A 14518-nucleotide genomic window follows, 5' to 3' on the forward strand; every position below is an offset into this window, starting at 1 on the left:
CTAAAATACACTGTAGTGCTTCATTTAAAAAAAAAAAAAAAAATAGTGACTTATTTATCTTACTGCCTACTTAGATTTTGGTAAATGAGTCCCGTTTTAACACAATTTGTTATTGCATAAATCTGTAATATAGGTCAATTAACATTTTCTAAAACTTACCACCATGCTGAAGGATCCAAACGTATACATCAGCATAGAAGATGGTGTTGGTCCTGCCTCTCAACACCTCTATTATGAGTTTTATTATAGGCAAAACTCAGTTTCTTCTCTAAAATATAGGTCAACCCACATGAAATTGCCATTTTTGCAGGTCCGATGTGGTCAAATACCAGCAATTTCATTTGGTTCAATCTAATACTTACATTTGTGGCTAAAGGGGTAAGAACAGCTACTTTCTTTGTGGGAAGGAAGTACATGAAGATAAGTTTGCTTTTGTTCTAACTTTGGTCCATTTTTAAGCTGAAGCTTCCCACCAAAAAAGGGCAGAAGTCCCATTATTTATATAGCAGGTAAAGCTTGTTGACCTTTCTTGACTCCATGCCTCCCACATTCAAACAGTATCTTCACATGGTACCTTTCATTTCACATTAGCTGCCTGGACAGTGTCAACAGTACCAAAAGTGTAACCTTTCATTCACAATAAACAGAGAGAGGGAAGTGTATGTCTTTTCTGCCTTCAGCTCTGGAAAGTCTTGTTTCATGGTTTGGAAGATAAAAGTAGCTCTGTGCTCTGTTTCGGTCTGTCAGTTACACTGAGCCTCACAAACCACTGTGGTGCAGGGTGAGTTTGTGGAGGTCGCCTCTAAATCTTGGGCCTTCCTGCATGTTTTCCTTTTCAGAGGCATGAAAGTCATTGAAAGCCGAGCTCAAAAGGATGAGGAGAAAATGGAAATTCAGGAGATCCAACTGAAAGAGGCCAAGCACATCGCTGAGGATGCCGACCGCAAGTATGAAGAGGTCAGATCCTGGGGCCCAAGGCCTTGTGGACTCCCAGCCGCGGGGGCCCAGGAGCGGGGGAGCAGTGTGCAGCCTTGCGTTCTTCAGTGAAACCATCTGCTTCCTTAGCAGAAATGGGTGGTTTTGAGAAGCAGAGTTCCTTTGTCCCCAGAAAACGGTTCTCAATTTTGATCCTGCTAGGGCATCAGTTGCACTGGGAAAGACCAAAGCTTTTTTTGTGCCCCCATGCCTCCCCCCACCCCCCGCCCCAAACACACACACAAAGACCAGGACAAAAGTTCTCTGGTCAGGAGAAGGGAGAGTTGGGCCTCTTGTGTTTTGTGGAAGGGACCTCTCATGCTGTCACCACACAAGCAGTTCTCCCTAGTGTGATTCACCTGGCACAGCCCAGTTCAGTCAGTGTAGAGACACAGACCATGCACTTGCTCCCTAGATTCATGGAGGCCTTTCTGTCTGTCCTCCTCTCTCCTCAGGGTTCACAGGTGAATCACCTCCTGGTCATGCCCCATGAAAGCAACCTCCTGTGTGATAACAGAGCCCATATGACTGTGTTAAGGTTTTAGTTTTTCCCTTAATGTACTGTGGCTATCCTGAAACAGCACTGACTCTTCGTCATCATCATCTCCCATCTCCAGGTTACACTATGCCCACTAATTTTGAAATGCTTCCTAGGATCCCTTCTCTCTGGTCCTTTCTTCCACTGACCTCATTAGTCACCTCAGCAGCTTCTCATGTCAGCCTCTCTTGCTGTTTCTCTTGGCATTTGTAGCCTGCTGCACACAGAGGGAGTCGAGGTACAGAGCTCTAGATGGATGGAGTTCTCAGGATTATTTTCAGTCTTGTCTTGCAGCCCCGCCTTTTCAGCATAAAAGGCGTATGTCTCATCACACTGCTAGTTTGGAGATTGTGGACTTCATCTCTCTCCCTCCTTCCACACTTGGTCTGGCTGCTATGTAATTATACAGGCCTCACCTAGGTAGGACTAAAGATGAGCCAGCCCACCCATAACTGACCACGCTGGGTCCTGGTGAGCAGAAGCCTCTGGTCTCGTCTCCATGGGCACGCCTGGTGGAGAGTCGCTTCTCTCCAGTGCACGGGAAAGAGGATCATCTTGTTTGGAGGCAAGGACTCCTAGGGGATGACGGATCCAGTCCTCACCCCACACCCCTCCTCAGAGCTTGGAAGCCCCATGGTGTGTGTGTTTTGTGTTTGTTCTGCTGCAGGTGGCCCGTAAGCTGGTCATCATTGAGAGTGACCTGGAGCGTGCAGAGGAGCGGGCTGAGCTCTCAGAAGGGTAAGCGGGCCCGGCGCCAGGAGGCTGTGTGTGGGGTGCTGCGGAGCAGTGACTAAACAGCATGACCTTCTGGCAGCTGCACATTTACCTGTTTCAGCTCCGGGCTCCTTAAGTGCTCATTTGATGTGGATGAGCCACGAGTATGGAACACGGAGGACTTGCGTGGGGTGTCTGTGTATGAATGCGTGTATCACTGCATGCCTTACCTGCACACTGATTTTGAGAATGGCCTTGTGCATTTCCTGTGTCCACTAACAGCCAAGTTCGACAGCTGGAAGAGCAATTAAGAATAATGGATCAGACCTTGAAAGCATTAATGGCTGCAGAGGATAAGGTACTGATGGCTCATGTGTGGGTTTTAGGTTTAACTGCAACCCAGGCGTCTTTCAGCTTCCAATGCCTACTGGTTCATTTTTATAACGACTGCACCTTCACTACACCCTCTGCTATCTTATACCTTGCTTTAAGTGCTTTCTTTGGGTCCTTTATACTCCTTTGTTTTTCCTTCATAAATGCTCTTTGGTGCAGCCAAAAAAGAAGCCAAATTATCACACTTCACGGTTGTTGGATTTTGTCACCCTGCCTTTCTGCTGTTGGAAGGTCAGGAGCAGTGTCCATGGCAAAATTGTGCGTTTTAGTACCTTGATGATTTGGCTACTTTAAGGCAGCCCTTTGTTCTCTAGGACTCGGTTTTCATTTTTTCCCATCCCTCTCCTTTTTCTCTCCTCCTTCCTTTGGCTTGTCTCCCACCCTTTCTACCTCTGATCGAAAACGTTAGCAAATGTGCCGAGCTTGAAGAGGAGTTGAAAACTGTGACGAACAACTTGAAGTCACTGGAGGCTCAGGCTGAGAAGGTAGGCCAGGAGCACGGCGTGGGGGAAAGGCTTCTTTAAGAGCTGCTCTAGAGACACCCCCTTTTTCTCTTCTGGGGCCCTGCCAAGGAAAGGAGTAATCTGTTAGACACTTTAGCAAATGGCGTCATTTTGAGGCAATTTCCTGATGATTATCAATAACAGATTCTTTTTTTTTTTAATGGAGAATCTATTTTATTTTGAGTATGTGAGTCATCTGTAACAATTTAATTTAAACCAAGTGCCAAATGGATAAGTTATCTTGTTCTTATCCCATGTAAAACAATAGGCAGGAAAACAGAGAATGCATTGTTGTATGCCATTTGATATCAGAGGCTCCATTACCTCCTAAGAGATCCTCAACATCTGTTGGCTGGGCTGACACTTTCGTTGTATTAGAAGACCTCAGTATAGGGTGAACTATGGCCTGACATCTGGAACATTCTTTCTAATTACAGTACTCGCAGAAGGAAGACAAATATGAGGAAGAGATCAAGGTCCTTTCTGACAAGCTGAAGGAGGTAATATTAAGGGTGTTGTGGACAAAGCCAGCTGGATTGAGTTTGTTTTTACGGCACTGTTCAGGGCTTTTTCATTTTAAAGTTAGAATGATCCAGGGATTTTCAGGGGTGGTCTTGGAGAGTGAGCTGTGCTCGCCACCTCTCACTGTGGTGACTGACTGGCAGGTGGTCTCAGACCCCATTCCTGGGTGCCAGGCTTGATTTTCATTCTCTAGTTTCTCTATATTTGTAGCTACTGGAAACCTAAAACTTCCCAATTCTGATTGAAATAAATTGAATTATTGCAGGCCGAGACTCGGGCCGAGTTTGCGGAGAGGTCAGTAACTAAATTGGAGAAAAGCATTGATGACTTAGAAGGTAAGATCTTAAGTTTTGTTTTTAACTTAATCCTTATGGCTGAGTAGTGACCCGGCAAAGTCATTTTCCAATCATTGCGTCCTCCTTGATACACTTCTTTGCTCTTGCACATTCTTCCTGTCTGCCCTTTGGGGTTTTCATTCTGTGGCTCTTAAACTCTCTGTTCACCAGATGACTGTTAGCCACCAGACGGGGCCCATCTCTTTTTGTAACAGCAGATGCCAAACGGCTCTACTGCACACTCTTCAGAAGTGTGGCAGGTTTATTTCTCACTCTGAGTGAGGTGGTCATAGGTGAGAATGACCGGTGTGTTTTCTGTCTTTAAGTGGTATCTCATTATTGCCAGAATGGTATGGATTTGTTTTTAGGCACAACTTGTCTTCCCCCAAGTGCGAATTCAGTGTAAGGGTTTGGATTTTTTTTTTTTTTAAGTTACTAATTCTTGGCATGTGCTGTGTATCCTGACAGGGGGATGGAGGGTAATAGGGCACTACACTTTGACATTATACTTCAGCACTTCTCCACTAAGATATTTAGGTTTTATTTTAGTGACACCCTCTCTGTCTCTCAGAAATCCTAAATGTTGAGCTCTGAGGCTGTGAAAAAGAAAGAAAAATATATATAAAATATATACATCAAAGGCAGAAGTGGCTAGAGAAGGAAGGGACTGGAGGTTGGTGCAGATGACAACCAAGCTGGTGGGAAAGAGAAAATGACAAATGGTTGCAAAGCAATCTGCCAGATTGCAGCAGAGTATGAAACCTTCATCCGCAGAAGAACTGAATTGCAGACTTGGCACGGCAACACCATAAAAAGCGTGGCTCTCCTCGCTTTTCAAGCCTCCTGGACCAGCCAGGGCAGCTTGAGTGGGCAGACCACAGGAGTAGTCTGGATGGCACCCAGAAATCCATACCCCAGTGGTCTAGTTTGGTCCAGAAGTCAGTGGTTTCAGGGTGGAGCCAGATAAGGATTACAGACTGTAGTCACAAATTGTTTCTTCAAAACAATGCCCTTGGATATTTTTTCCACTGTTTATAGTGGCAGGTGGCTGACTACTCCAGTGTAATTAAATTATAGCTCTATAAAAGAAAGATGCTCTATTACCCCTCTCCCAACCAGGAGACAGCCTTGTGTGGTTTCGTTCAGGGTTTAACATGGTTTACTGATATACCTGCCGTATTTGTTATGATTTTCATATTGAGTTTCTTGTTTTATTTTCTAATGGGTTTTGTTCTTTTTGTTTTTGTTTCAATTTTATTAAAAACAAAACGCACGCCTCCTGCATTGGCCACCTGCTGCGGCACCAATTCCTTCATGCATTGCCCTTTTCTTGCTGCTGTGTCGGGATGGTGTCCATGCCACCCTCACTCACCCTCCATCTCTTGATCACTCTCCATGTCCTTGCACCTCTGCCTTCCAATTCCTGGTCATAGACGAGCTGTACGCTCAGAAACTGAAGTACAAAGCCATCAGCGAGGAGCTGGACCACGCTCTCAACGATATGACTTCCATGTAAATGTTCATCCACCCTGCCTGCTCACACCCGTGCCCTCATGCTAATATGATAAATTCGCCACCACTCCCTTCTGTATCTCCAGAATCTCCATCTTTACACCTTTACGCTCACTGTCTTTGCATAATCTAGGATAGTCATTGTTTTTTCACATTCTACTAACATAAAGGCCAAGTAGATTGTCTGTCTATACAAAACCATTTTCCTTTCAGAATCCATTTATTTCACATTGTCTCAGCTAGATTGTTCCCATGAAGCAGTGAACTGGAATATGTGTGACTTGGGCACTGTCCTTTTAGGAAATTAAACTAGGCTCAAGTAGAATTGGTAGGCCACGCAATTGTGCAGGAATTTCCCAAGAAATATCAAAAGGCGGTTTCCTGAGATTCAGTTAAATACAATGTGAACATTTTTCGTAAAAGAAATAATAAATTTAAGGAACCCAGCACTGTCAGATGACTGAGGCTCTCAGAGAAGGGAAATTGATCCAGAACAGCATAAAGAATGTTGCTGTAAAAAGTCACATTTTCCTTTCAAGGATTCTAGACAGAAATGAACCCTCTGCCGGGTAGCCAAGCCTTTAATTTTCTGTTTATATAAAAGAATTAACATACAAACACCACAACCTGTGTCAAAGAAATAGGACATAAAACACAGATTGTGTTATATGAGTTTGGGAGTTAATGGCCCAGCTTTTACTACTGCTGGGCAGTAAGAGTGGAGTAGGTAGTCTTAATCTCACGAGAACCTGGAGCATACACGACTAACTTACATATTACTAACCAAACCTGAATGTGAAGCTGGTTCTGCCCCTCTAAATTCTAACCTGGAATGTTTCACAGAGGCTTCCTTTTAATCTCAAAAGATGGCACTGAATTCCACATAAGCTGGAAATTTCAGTTTCCTGGCCCACCTGTCATTCCTTTACCCGTGCAGAAAAATGGTAGCTTGAAGAGTGTTGGCAAGTGTCTGCTGCCTTATAGATTATAGAATCGCCACACTACCCCTTGAGACATGACTGTCACCATGGAAACTAGAGAGAATTCCATCCTCTCTTCCCTCATTTGTAAATGAGGGGATGGATCAGATCATCTGTCTCTCAGTGCTAAAATGTGGTGATTCTATGAGAAAAACTTTCAGCATTAAGTATGGTTAAATATTCTGAAAGGTGGGTTTAGCTTAAAATCTGTTTTTAAGTTCTGTTCATGGGTCTTTTGCAATGAAACTCCCCCAGAAGGGGCTTGTGCTGGCCTCGGGTCCAGACACTGGTGGGCAAGGATTGACATTGTCCTGTAGGTGCGGCTGGCAGCGGGTTTTGCATGTCTGCTTCTTACCTGTGTTTCAAGTGCTGCTCTCATCTGTTAGTTTAGCGTCCCTGTTTTCCGTTGTGCCACTTTTTTCCTTTTTCTCCCACCTTTTCTCTTCATGCAGATAAGTCTCTTTGCTTCACTTCTCGCACGACCCCTTCATCAAGCTGGATGTCCCTCCTCTCTGAGTTCTGCAGTTTGTCTGTTCTCCAGCTGACCCTGGTTCTTTCTTTCCACATCCTGCCTTAGGGCCAGGCACACACTGTGCTTCCTATTGTACAGAAGCTCCTCATTGCAGTGTAAAATAAACACTGTGTAAGCTATTTCTGTTTGCTATTCTTTTTACTTCTTATTTATTGACATTTTAGTTTCAACACTGAATAAAACTCCAAATCTTCATCACACATATGAGGGTTAATTTTTGGCTGCTGCTTTGCTCTTTTTTTTTCCCCCCCGATTCTGAACATCATACATTAATACCAAGAGACTCTAAAACAGTAGTTTCTTGCGGAACTTTTAAAAAAATACCCATGCCTGGGTCCCTCTCAGAGTTTTGGTTTGCAAGGGTTAGAGTGAGGCCTGGGCATGTGTGTCTTTTTAGGGATTGAGATGGCTCTGGTATGTAGTACGGGTTGAGAACCTCTGCACAGGGGATGTTGCTTGTTGGAGCCGGAAGATCTGCCTTGAGCAGTGCCTTCCTCTGCCAGATGTTTAGTTGGGATGTGGTGAGCCCTCTGTGTTGGTGTTTAGATAGTCCTGCTTGGGAGGGTGTGGCTGCCACCCCACATTGCTAGGAACTTACATATCAGAAAAGGTGAAAAGGAATGTGGATTCAAACAGTGTAAGTTGAGGTTATCGTTGATCATCCTTTTACAGCACAAAGAACAGTTAAAGCTTTTTAAAAGTATATTCATTCCTCAGCCACCTTCATTTTGATCATGAAATGACATTCTTAGGTTTAAGGAACATACGATTATGTTCAAGTCAAGATTTATTTTTGTGCTCTTAAGCGCATCATGTATTCTTTAGGAGGGGTTGTACTTACAGTAAATCTTTGTGGTAATTAACTTTTTTTTTTTTTGTGAACATCTTTAAAGCATAGCCATTAAAGTTGGTTCTTTTTTTTTTTACCCCTTAAAAATAGTAGAGGGCTTCCCTGGTGGCGCAGTGGTTGAGAGTCTGCCTGCCGATGCAGGGGACACGGGTTCGTGCCCCAGTCCGGGAAGATCCCACATGCCGCGGAGTGGCTAGGCCCGTGAGCCATGGCCGCTGAGCCTGCGCGTCCGGAGCCTGTGCTCCACAACGGGAGAGGCCACAACAGTGAGAAGCCCGCGTACCGCAAAAAAAAAAAAAAAAGTAGAAATTGTTCAGTTATAGTTTATCAGTTATATTTATAAATTCAAAACCAGCAATTAAGTGATTTTTTTATAACACATCACAAAATTAGAACTTAAAAATGATGTGGACTTTTATTTCTTAATTCCCGATATTTCTCCATCCTCAACAGTCTGGCTGTATTTCTCCTGTGTTTTATATGTGGGTGACCTTCATCTGTTTGTGTATAGTTTTTCTTAGCCTAAGAGTGTTTATATACCCTTGTATTCAAGTAAATTTGGACAAATTGAAAATGTCAGTCACTCTACAAAACCTCAGAAGAGAGTAAAAATACTCTTTTTAAGAGGTAAGTGTATTTAATAATGGTATAGTGGACTTTTAAAAATTTATAATTTAGACAGTGTCTCTCCCTTGAGAGTGTAAAGTCTTCAGTAATTCTCGTTTATCTTTTCCTAAGGCTTCTTGGGCCTGCTTTTGACTATGATTCCTGCCTTGTTCTTTTAAAATTCAGAGTAATAGAAGTGGGCCCTTCTCTGAGTAACCCTGCTTTCTGCCATAGATAAAATGACAAGTCTGAAAGTTCTGCTGAGCAGATGTTCAGTTAATTTTGGAGGCACATCTGTCCTTTGAAAGCCCTTCTGGAGATTTTCACACTTCCTATAAGTATATTCTACAAGGGGAAATGGGAAACTGATGGATTGGAAGGCAAATCTGGAATAGCCCAAGAAGGTATGGGTGCACAGGAGGATAAATAGCTTTTTGGTTTTATCAAGGAATTGTTGGGGCCCAGGCTTCTAGCTCACAGGGTCAGGCCATATGTAGAGGCAGCTGCTGCAAGAGCCTTGGTTGGACCAAACCCCAAAAGCATTGCTTGGCACTAGACATCCCAGACATTGGGGAGGTAGAACAGGAGGGAAGAATACTTGCAAACATATAAGAGTTCCAGGCACACCAGTTCCATGGCAGCTGAAGTGGAGCAGGTCCAAAGGAGGATGTGGTAGGGACAGCTGTCATTAAGCCGCATTCACATTGACCCTCTAGACTCTCTGGGATTTCTCCAGAGTTCTTCCATCCCAGTTTGGCTGTACATTGGCTCAGCAAACTAAGACATCCTACCTGCCTTTGGTGGTATCTCCCACGCGATAGTGTGAATGTGCTAGTGGGGTATAGATTTTGCACCCCCCAAACATGCAAGATACCATGAAAGGTAGGAAGGATGTGGTAAAGAGATGAACCAGAAATGTTCTTTGCCCTCAATGAGCTGGCTATCTTGTGGGAAGATAGATGAGGGAAGCAAGTCTGAACTAACAGATGGTGTGCATTTAGAGTCAACAAGGAATAGAGACAGTAATTCTGACTGGGCGCTCCCTGGAGGAGGTGGCATTTGACCGGGGTTTCGAATATTCGGAAAATTTGGATGGACAAAGAAGACAACGCAGCAGATGTTCCAAGCTAGAAAGTACAACGAATATAGCGTATCCCCCATTTCCTACCATACATGAGAGAAAATTAAAATAAGAATTGATCAATTTCCCCACAGACCTGGGGGCTAGAGACGGAACCTTTTTCTTTTCCCCGGGGCATAGGATTATCGCTTTTCAAAATCATTAAGTTAGAGTTGTGTGGGTCTAGGTTGTCACCGTCATTGGAAGCAATAATGTATTCTCCACCTTTTCATGGTAAGTGCCAGGTTCTTGTCCTTGTTGGGGCATCCCCTGGACCAGCAGATACAGACTGACTCTAGTGGCTGCCTTCCTTGCCAAGTGAGCAGATTACATGCCCGAGTGTAAAATGCTTTTCACGCTGGTCTCCATGTGGCTGTTTGAGATTTTATTCATTTTATACACGTCCATCTAGCACCAGAGAATGCCATCCTCTTCAGAAGGTCAGCAGTTAAATTTTAAGTCAGTTTTGAGTGGAGATAAAATGCTTGTTCTTTTGCTGTTTGAGTAGGGTAACACGCCCTGTATCTAGGCTGGACGAGAGTTCAGAATTTGCACCCTGTATCACAGCAACTAGGGGAGGGACAGGGAGCTCAGTTCTGCTGTTAATGCAGAGGCAGTAGCCCCTCTTGGTGCTACCTGAAAGGAAAGCCAGCCCTGGGAGTGGAGATGAAAGGGGTTCCAGGGAGAGGTGACCAGAAATGGGCAGGTTGAGGTTTCGCAGGAAGCTCTCAGCTGAACCCTAGCAAGGAGTGGGCTCGCCTCCAGCCCTGCCCCTGTTCCTGAGGCTGTTTCCAGAAGCTGCATTCAGCCCGGTTTACACAGTGGTTTTACTGAGATGCATGAGGAACATACCCTCTCTCTGTCCTCCTCCTCGAATCCTGCTGCTCTCTTTCCCTCCCGTCCTGCCAAGAGAGGCGTCCTGGCTCTCCCTAAGTCTGCCAGGCCTTTTCCATCCACCCTTCCTGGGCACAGGACAGCTGACCACAGGGTAAGGGTAACCTGTTCAGCAAGTGACTGGCGCCCGAGGTACCTCTGTGTTCTGTCTGCGAGCTCCCTCTCACCAACTCCAGCTAACCTCTCTTCCTTCTGCCTCTTCTCTTCTGCTAACCTGCTTGCTGACCTGTACAGACGAACTCTACCAGCAACTTGAGCAAAACCGCCGCCTAACTAACCAACTAAAGCTGGCCCTGAATGAGGATTAAACTTAAGTGGGAGAGAACCTGGGCTGAATTCTAGGAACGCAGCCCATGGGCAGGAAATCTAAGACTGTCATACCTTCACCTAATAGGGTTGAAAACTATTCCTTTCTGCAGAATTGAACATGAATCAGTTGAAAGGCTGGCCTTGCCTGCATTTTCCTCTCATATCTGGAATAATTAAGTTCTCTTTAATCCCCAAACCGCTTTTACGGTAAAATTACATCTGTGTATATGGATCAATGTTTATAATCAATTCAGCACTCGTCTTTGCAAGAGCAGGTCCTCTTGTTTGAGCTGATACATAATGAGGACCAAAAAAATGTTTTCTATTTCCTACAGAGAACTGAGTCTTGCTTTAAGTTAGAAAGCCAAAGCAGAGGGGTGTGTATGGGTATAAGTATATATATATATATATATATATATATATATATATATATATATTATATATAGGATGTGATATATATAATATATATTCCTATTACATATTCATATTTCTAACTTCTAAGTATCTGGTATAGTGTTTGAAATATGATTACCTATGCTTGGGCAAAATAGCTTTTGAAAACAGGAGTTCATGTCAGAAGTCCCTGATTGTCTGAAAGGTATGCTTTTTATTCAATCTAACAGTGTTGTTGGATTCTGGTGAGAATGTCATGCTAATAATAAATAGAACACTGTGAAAATAATAATAAGAGAATGTCCTACTGGAGTGTGCATGAAACATGTTGGTAATTTTTTTTTAATGAGTAACAGAAATAAATCATTGAAAAAGTTGTCAGAAAGCCTATTTACGTCATCTTTGTTTTCTGTGAGACTGTGTTACAACACAACTCTCAGACCTTAACTGCCTGTAACTCAGAAACGTCTGCTGTTAACTTCAGTGCTGCAAGCACCTCTCCCTGTTCCCACGGCACATGACCAGTGAACCTTCACCAACCCCACCTGCATTTTGTCCTCAGTGGATTGTTGGTGGAGGTTCACCTGGCCACTCTGTGAGAACCTGCTGTGCCTGTAGTTCCTTCGGGTCCAAGACAGCTTCCCCTTCGTAGGTCCTTGTCTGGAAATGAGTAATGTCTTACGAGCATGCCTGGCCCTAATCATCTCATCCTGTGTTTGTGATTGATGTTTGCCTGCCTAAATGTACAAACCACTACTGTGTCCAAAGCGCAGCTATTCATGACTTAATTTTCTAATCCCACCACAGAGAAAGTGGCTCATGCCAAAGAAGAAAACCTTAGTATGCACCAGATGCTGGATCAGACTTTACTGGAGTTAAACAACATGTGAAAACCTCCTTAGCTGCGACCACATTCTTTCATGTTGTTTTTGTTTTTTGTTTTGTTTTGTTTTTAAACACCATGCTTACCATGAAACCCCTTAAATGCATTTTTATTTACTTTTACCACTGTCACAGATACATCCACAAAGAACCAGCTAGATCAGGGGTGGGAAAGACACACACACACAGGCAAGCCCGTGTCAAGGCGACAATGATTTAAATGTGCCATTTCCCAAGTTGACGTTGCCACACTTCGTAGAGAGTAGCAACACAGTATGCTTAGTCCAGGAATCCTTGCTGAAGCAGAAAGATTTTTCACTCAAAGTGCCAATGATACATGAACAGGAAGATTAATGTTGGAAACACAATCAGGTGTGGATTGGTGCTACTTTAAACAAAAGGTCCCACTGTGGTCTTTCATTCAATATTGTACAATTTAGAATTCTGTCCAACACTAATTTATTTTGTCTTGGGTTTAATGATGAGGTGAGACTACGGATCCTGTCTGGCAGAATTCACTAAAGCCAAGGGTTTGTAAGCCAACGTGCTCTTCTAAGGCTTCTGTTTTCTTTTAATTGGCACATTTGCAGTTCGTTACAGCTCGTGGGATAGCATGCGATGTGGATTTCCACCATGTTCAAGTGAAAGATTTAGGCACCACATACAATGGTGAAGAAGAAACATTGTCTTAAGAGTTATAACTGTATGGAAACCTTGTATAATGATATGGAATAAATGCACATTGTAGGACATTTTCTAAATGGGGTGGTCCTGTCATTTGTACGTTTTTACTTGGTGAACTTTAGATCGTGTGATCGACCTACCTTCCCTCACACATGTTTCTTAAAGCAAATTAATATCCCAATGTCCAGGAGGAAATTGGGTTTCATGTGTCATCCTCCCAGAAGCACTCAAGCCAGCATCCCTTTTGTCTGTTAAAGTTACAGCCAAGCAGCAAAGGACACTTTCCAAGTCCAAGCCTTTCTCCAGGTTATGGGTTATATCTGCATGTACATACATGTAGACCTTTTGCCATGCCTCTACTTGCTTGGGGATTTTTCCTCAATTCTTAGCTAAGTCTCTAGTAGTGGCAGTCATACACATCAGCAAATTGTGGGTTAATGCACCAAATGTGTTGTCACCTAGCAGTGTGATTCCACTTCAAAGTAGAAGTAAAGGGTCTTGGTGGTTTTCTGCTTTCTAACACATGTTGAATTCTAAATTCCAATACATCTTCTTTTTATTGGACTTGGAAACTGAAAACATCACAGGTCAGTCTTAAAGACGTTAGACAAACAAAAACATTACAATATTAGTACAATATTGTACAATATTAGTTGTACAACATTACAAAAACAGATTACAGTATTAGTTGGCTAAACTTGTGCTACAGCGGAAAAAAAAGACGTTCCCATGAAAAGCGAACACAGTAAAATGGAAATAAATTCATTTGGATGCATGGATATTTTCAGTGAAAAGGATTCAGTATCTCTGTAGCTGTTCTTCCACACCCTTTGATCAGGTATTAGGTTGGCCAGAAAATGCCTTCAGGTTTTTTTTTTGTTTTTTTTTAAAGAAGATGTGGGGGGTAGGAGTTTTTATTTATTTATTTTTGCTGTGTTGGGTCTTCGTTTCTGTGCAAGGCCTTTCTCTAGTTGTGGCAAGCGGGGGCCACTCTTCATCGCAATGTGCGGGCCTCTCATTATCGCGGCCTCTCATCGCGGAGCACAGGCTCCAGACGCACAGGCTCAGCAGTTGTGGCTCACGGGCCTAGTTGCTCCGTGGCATGTGGGATCCTCCCAGACCAGGGCTCGAACCCGTGTCCCCTGCATTGGCAGATTCTCAACCACTGTGCCACCAGGGAAGCCCGCCTTCGGTTTTTTAACTAAAAATAAAAGACATTTTTCATTTTCACCAAGAACTTTACTGAACAGTGTATGCACCCTTTTGTTCCACTGCCTTCCGCCATTTTTCAGGCAACTTCATAATTTCATCCTCCCAAAACTTTGTATCTTTTTGAGCAAAGAACTGTTCCAGATGCCTTTTACAGTCTTCCAGGGAATTGAAATTTTTTCAATTAAGAGAATTTTGTAAAGACCTAAATAAATGAAAATCCGAAGGTTCAATGTCTGGTGAACATGGCGGATGAATCAGAACTTCCCAGCCAAGCTGTTACAGTTTTTGCCTGGCCATCAAAGAAACATGCAGTCTTGCATTATCCTGATGGAACATTATGCGTTTCCTGTTGACTAATTCTGGACACTTTTCGTTGAGTGCCGCTTTCAGTTGGTCTAATTGGGAGCGGTACTTGTTGGAATTAATCATTTGGTTTTCCGGAAGGAGCTCGTAATAGAGGACTCCCTTCCAGTCCCACCATCTACACAACATCACCACCTTTGGATGAAGACCGGCCTTTGGTGTGGTTGGTGGTGGTTCATCTTGCTTGCCCCACGGTCTCTT

The 14518-nt window shown here is 43.5% G+C and overlaps 1 protein-coding gene across 20 annotated transcripts in view; it reads left to right on the plus strand.

Annotated features, from left to right (window-relative positions):
• The window catches only part of TPM1 (tropomyosin 1), a 28045-nt gene extending 15226 nt beyond the window's left edge, over positions 1–12819 (plus strand). For 4 of the 20 annotated variants that reach the window (XM_029236585.1, XM_029236584.1, XM_029236598.1 and 1 more), the window contains 6 exons: positions 840–957; positions 2181–2251; positions 3030–3105; positions 3561–3623; positions 3911–3980; positions 11984–12819. In XM_029236585.1, coding sequence (XP_029092418.1) covers positions 840–957; positions 2181–2251; positions 3030–3105; positions 3561–3623; positions 3911–3980; positions 11984–12066 — 481 coding nt within the window. In that variant the 3' untranslated portion in view covers positions 12067–12819. The other 16 variants (XM_029236588.1, XM_029236586.1, XM_029236594.1 and 13 more) reach the window with 7 other exon arrangements.
• The last annotated feature ends 1699 nt before the right edge of the window (positions 12820–14518 follow it).

Source organism: Monodon monoceros, unplaced genomic scaffold (genome assembly GCF_005190385.1).
Source record: "Monodon monoceros isolate NGI ecotype Baffin Bay Population unplaced genomic scaffold, NGI_Narwhal_1 Super_Scaffold_21, whole genome shotgun sequence".
NCBI classification, from domain to species: Eukaryota; Metazoa; Chordata; class Mammalia; order Artiodactyla; family Monodontidae; genus Monodon; species Monodon monoceros.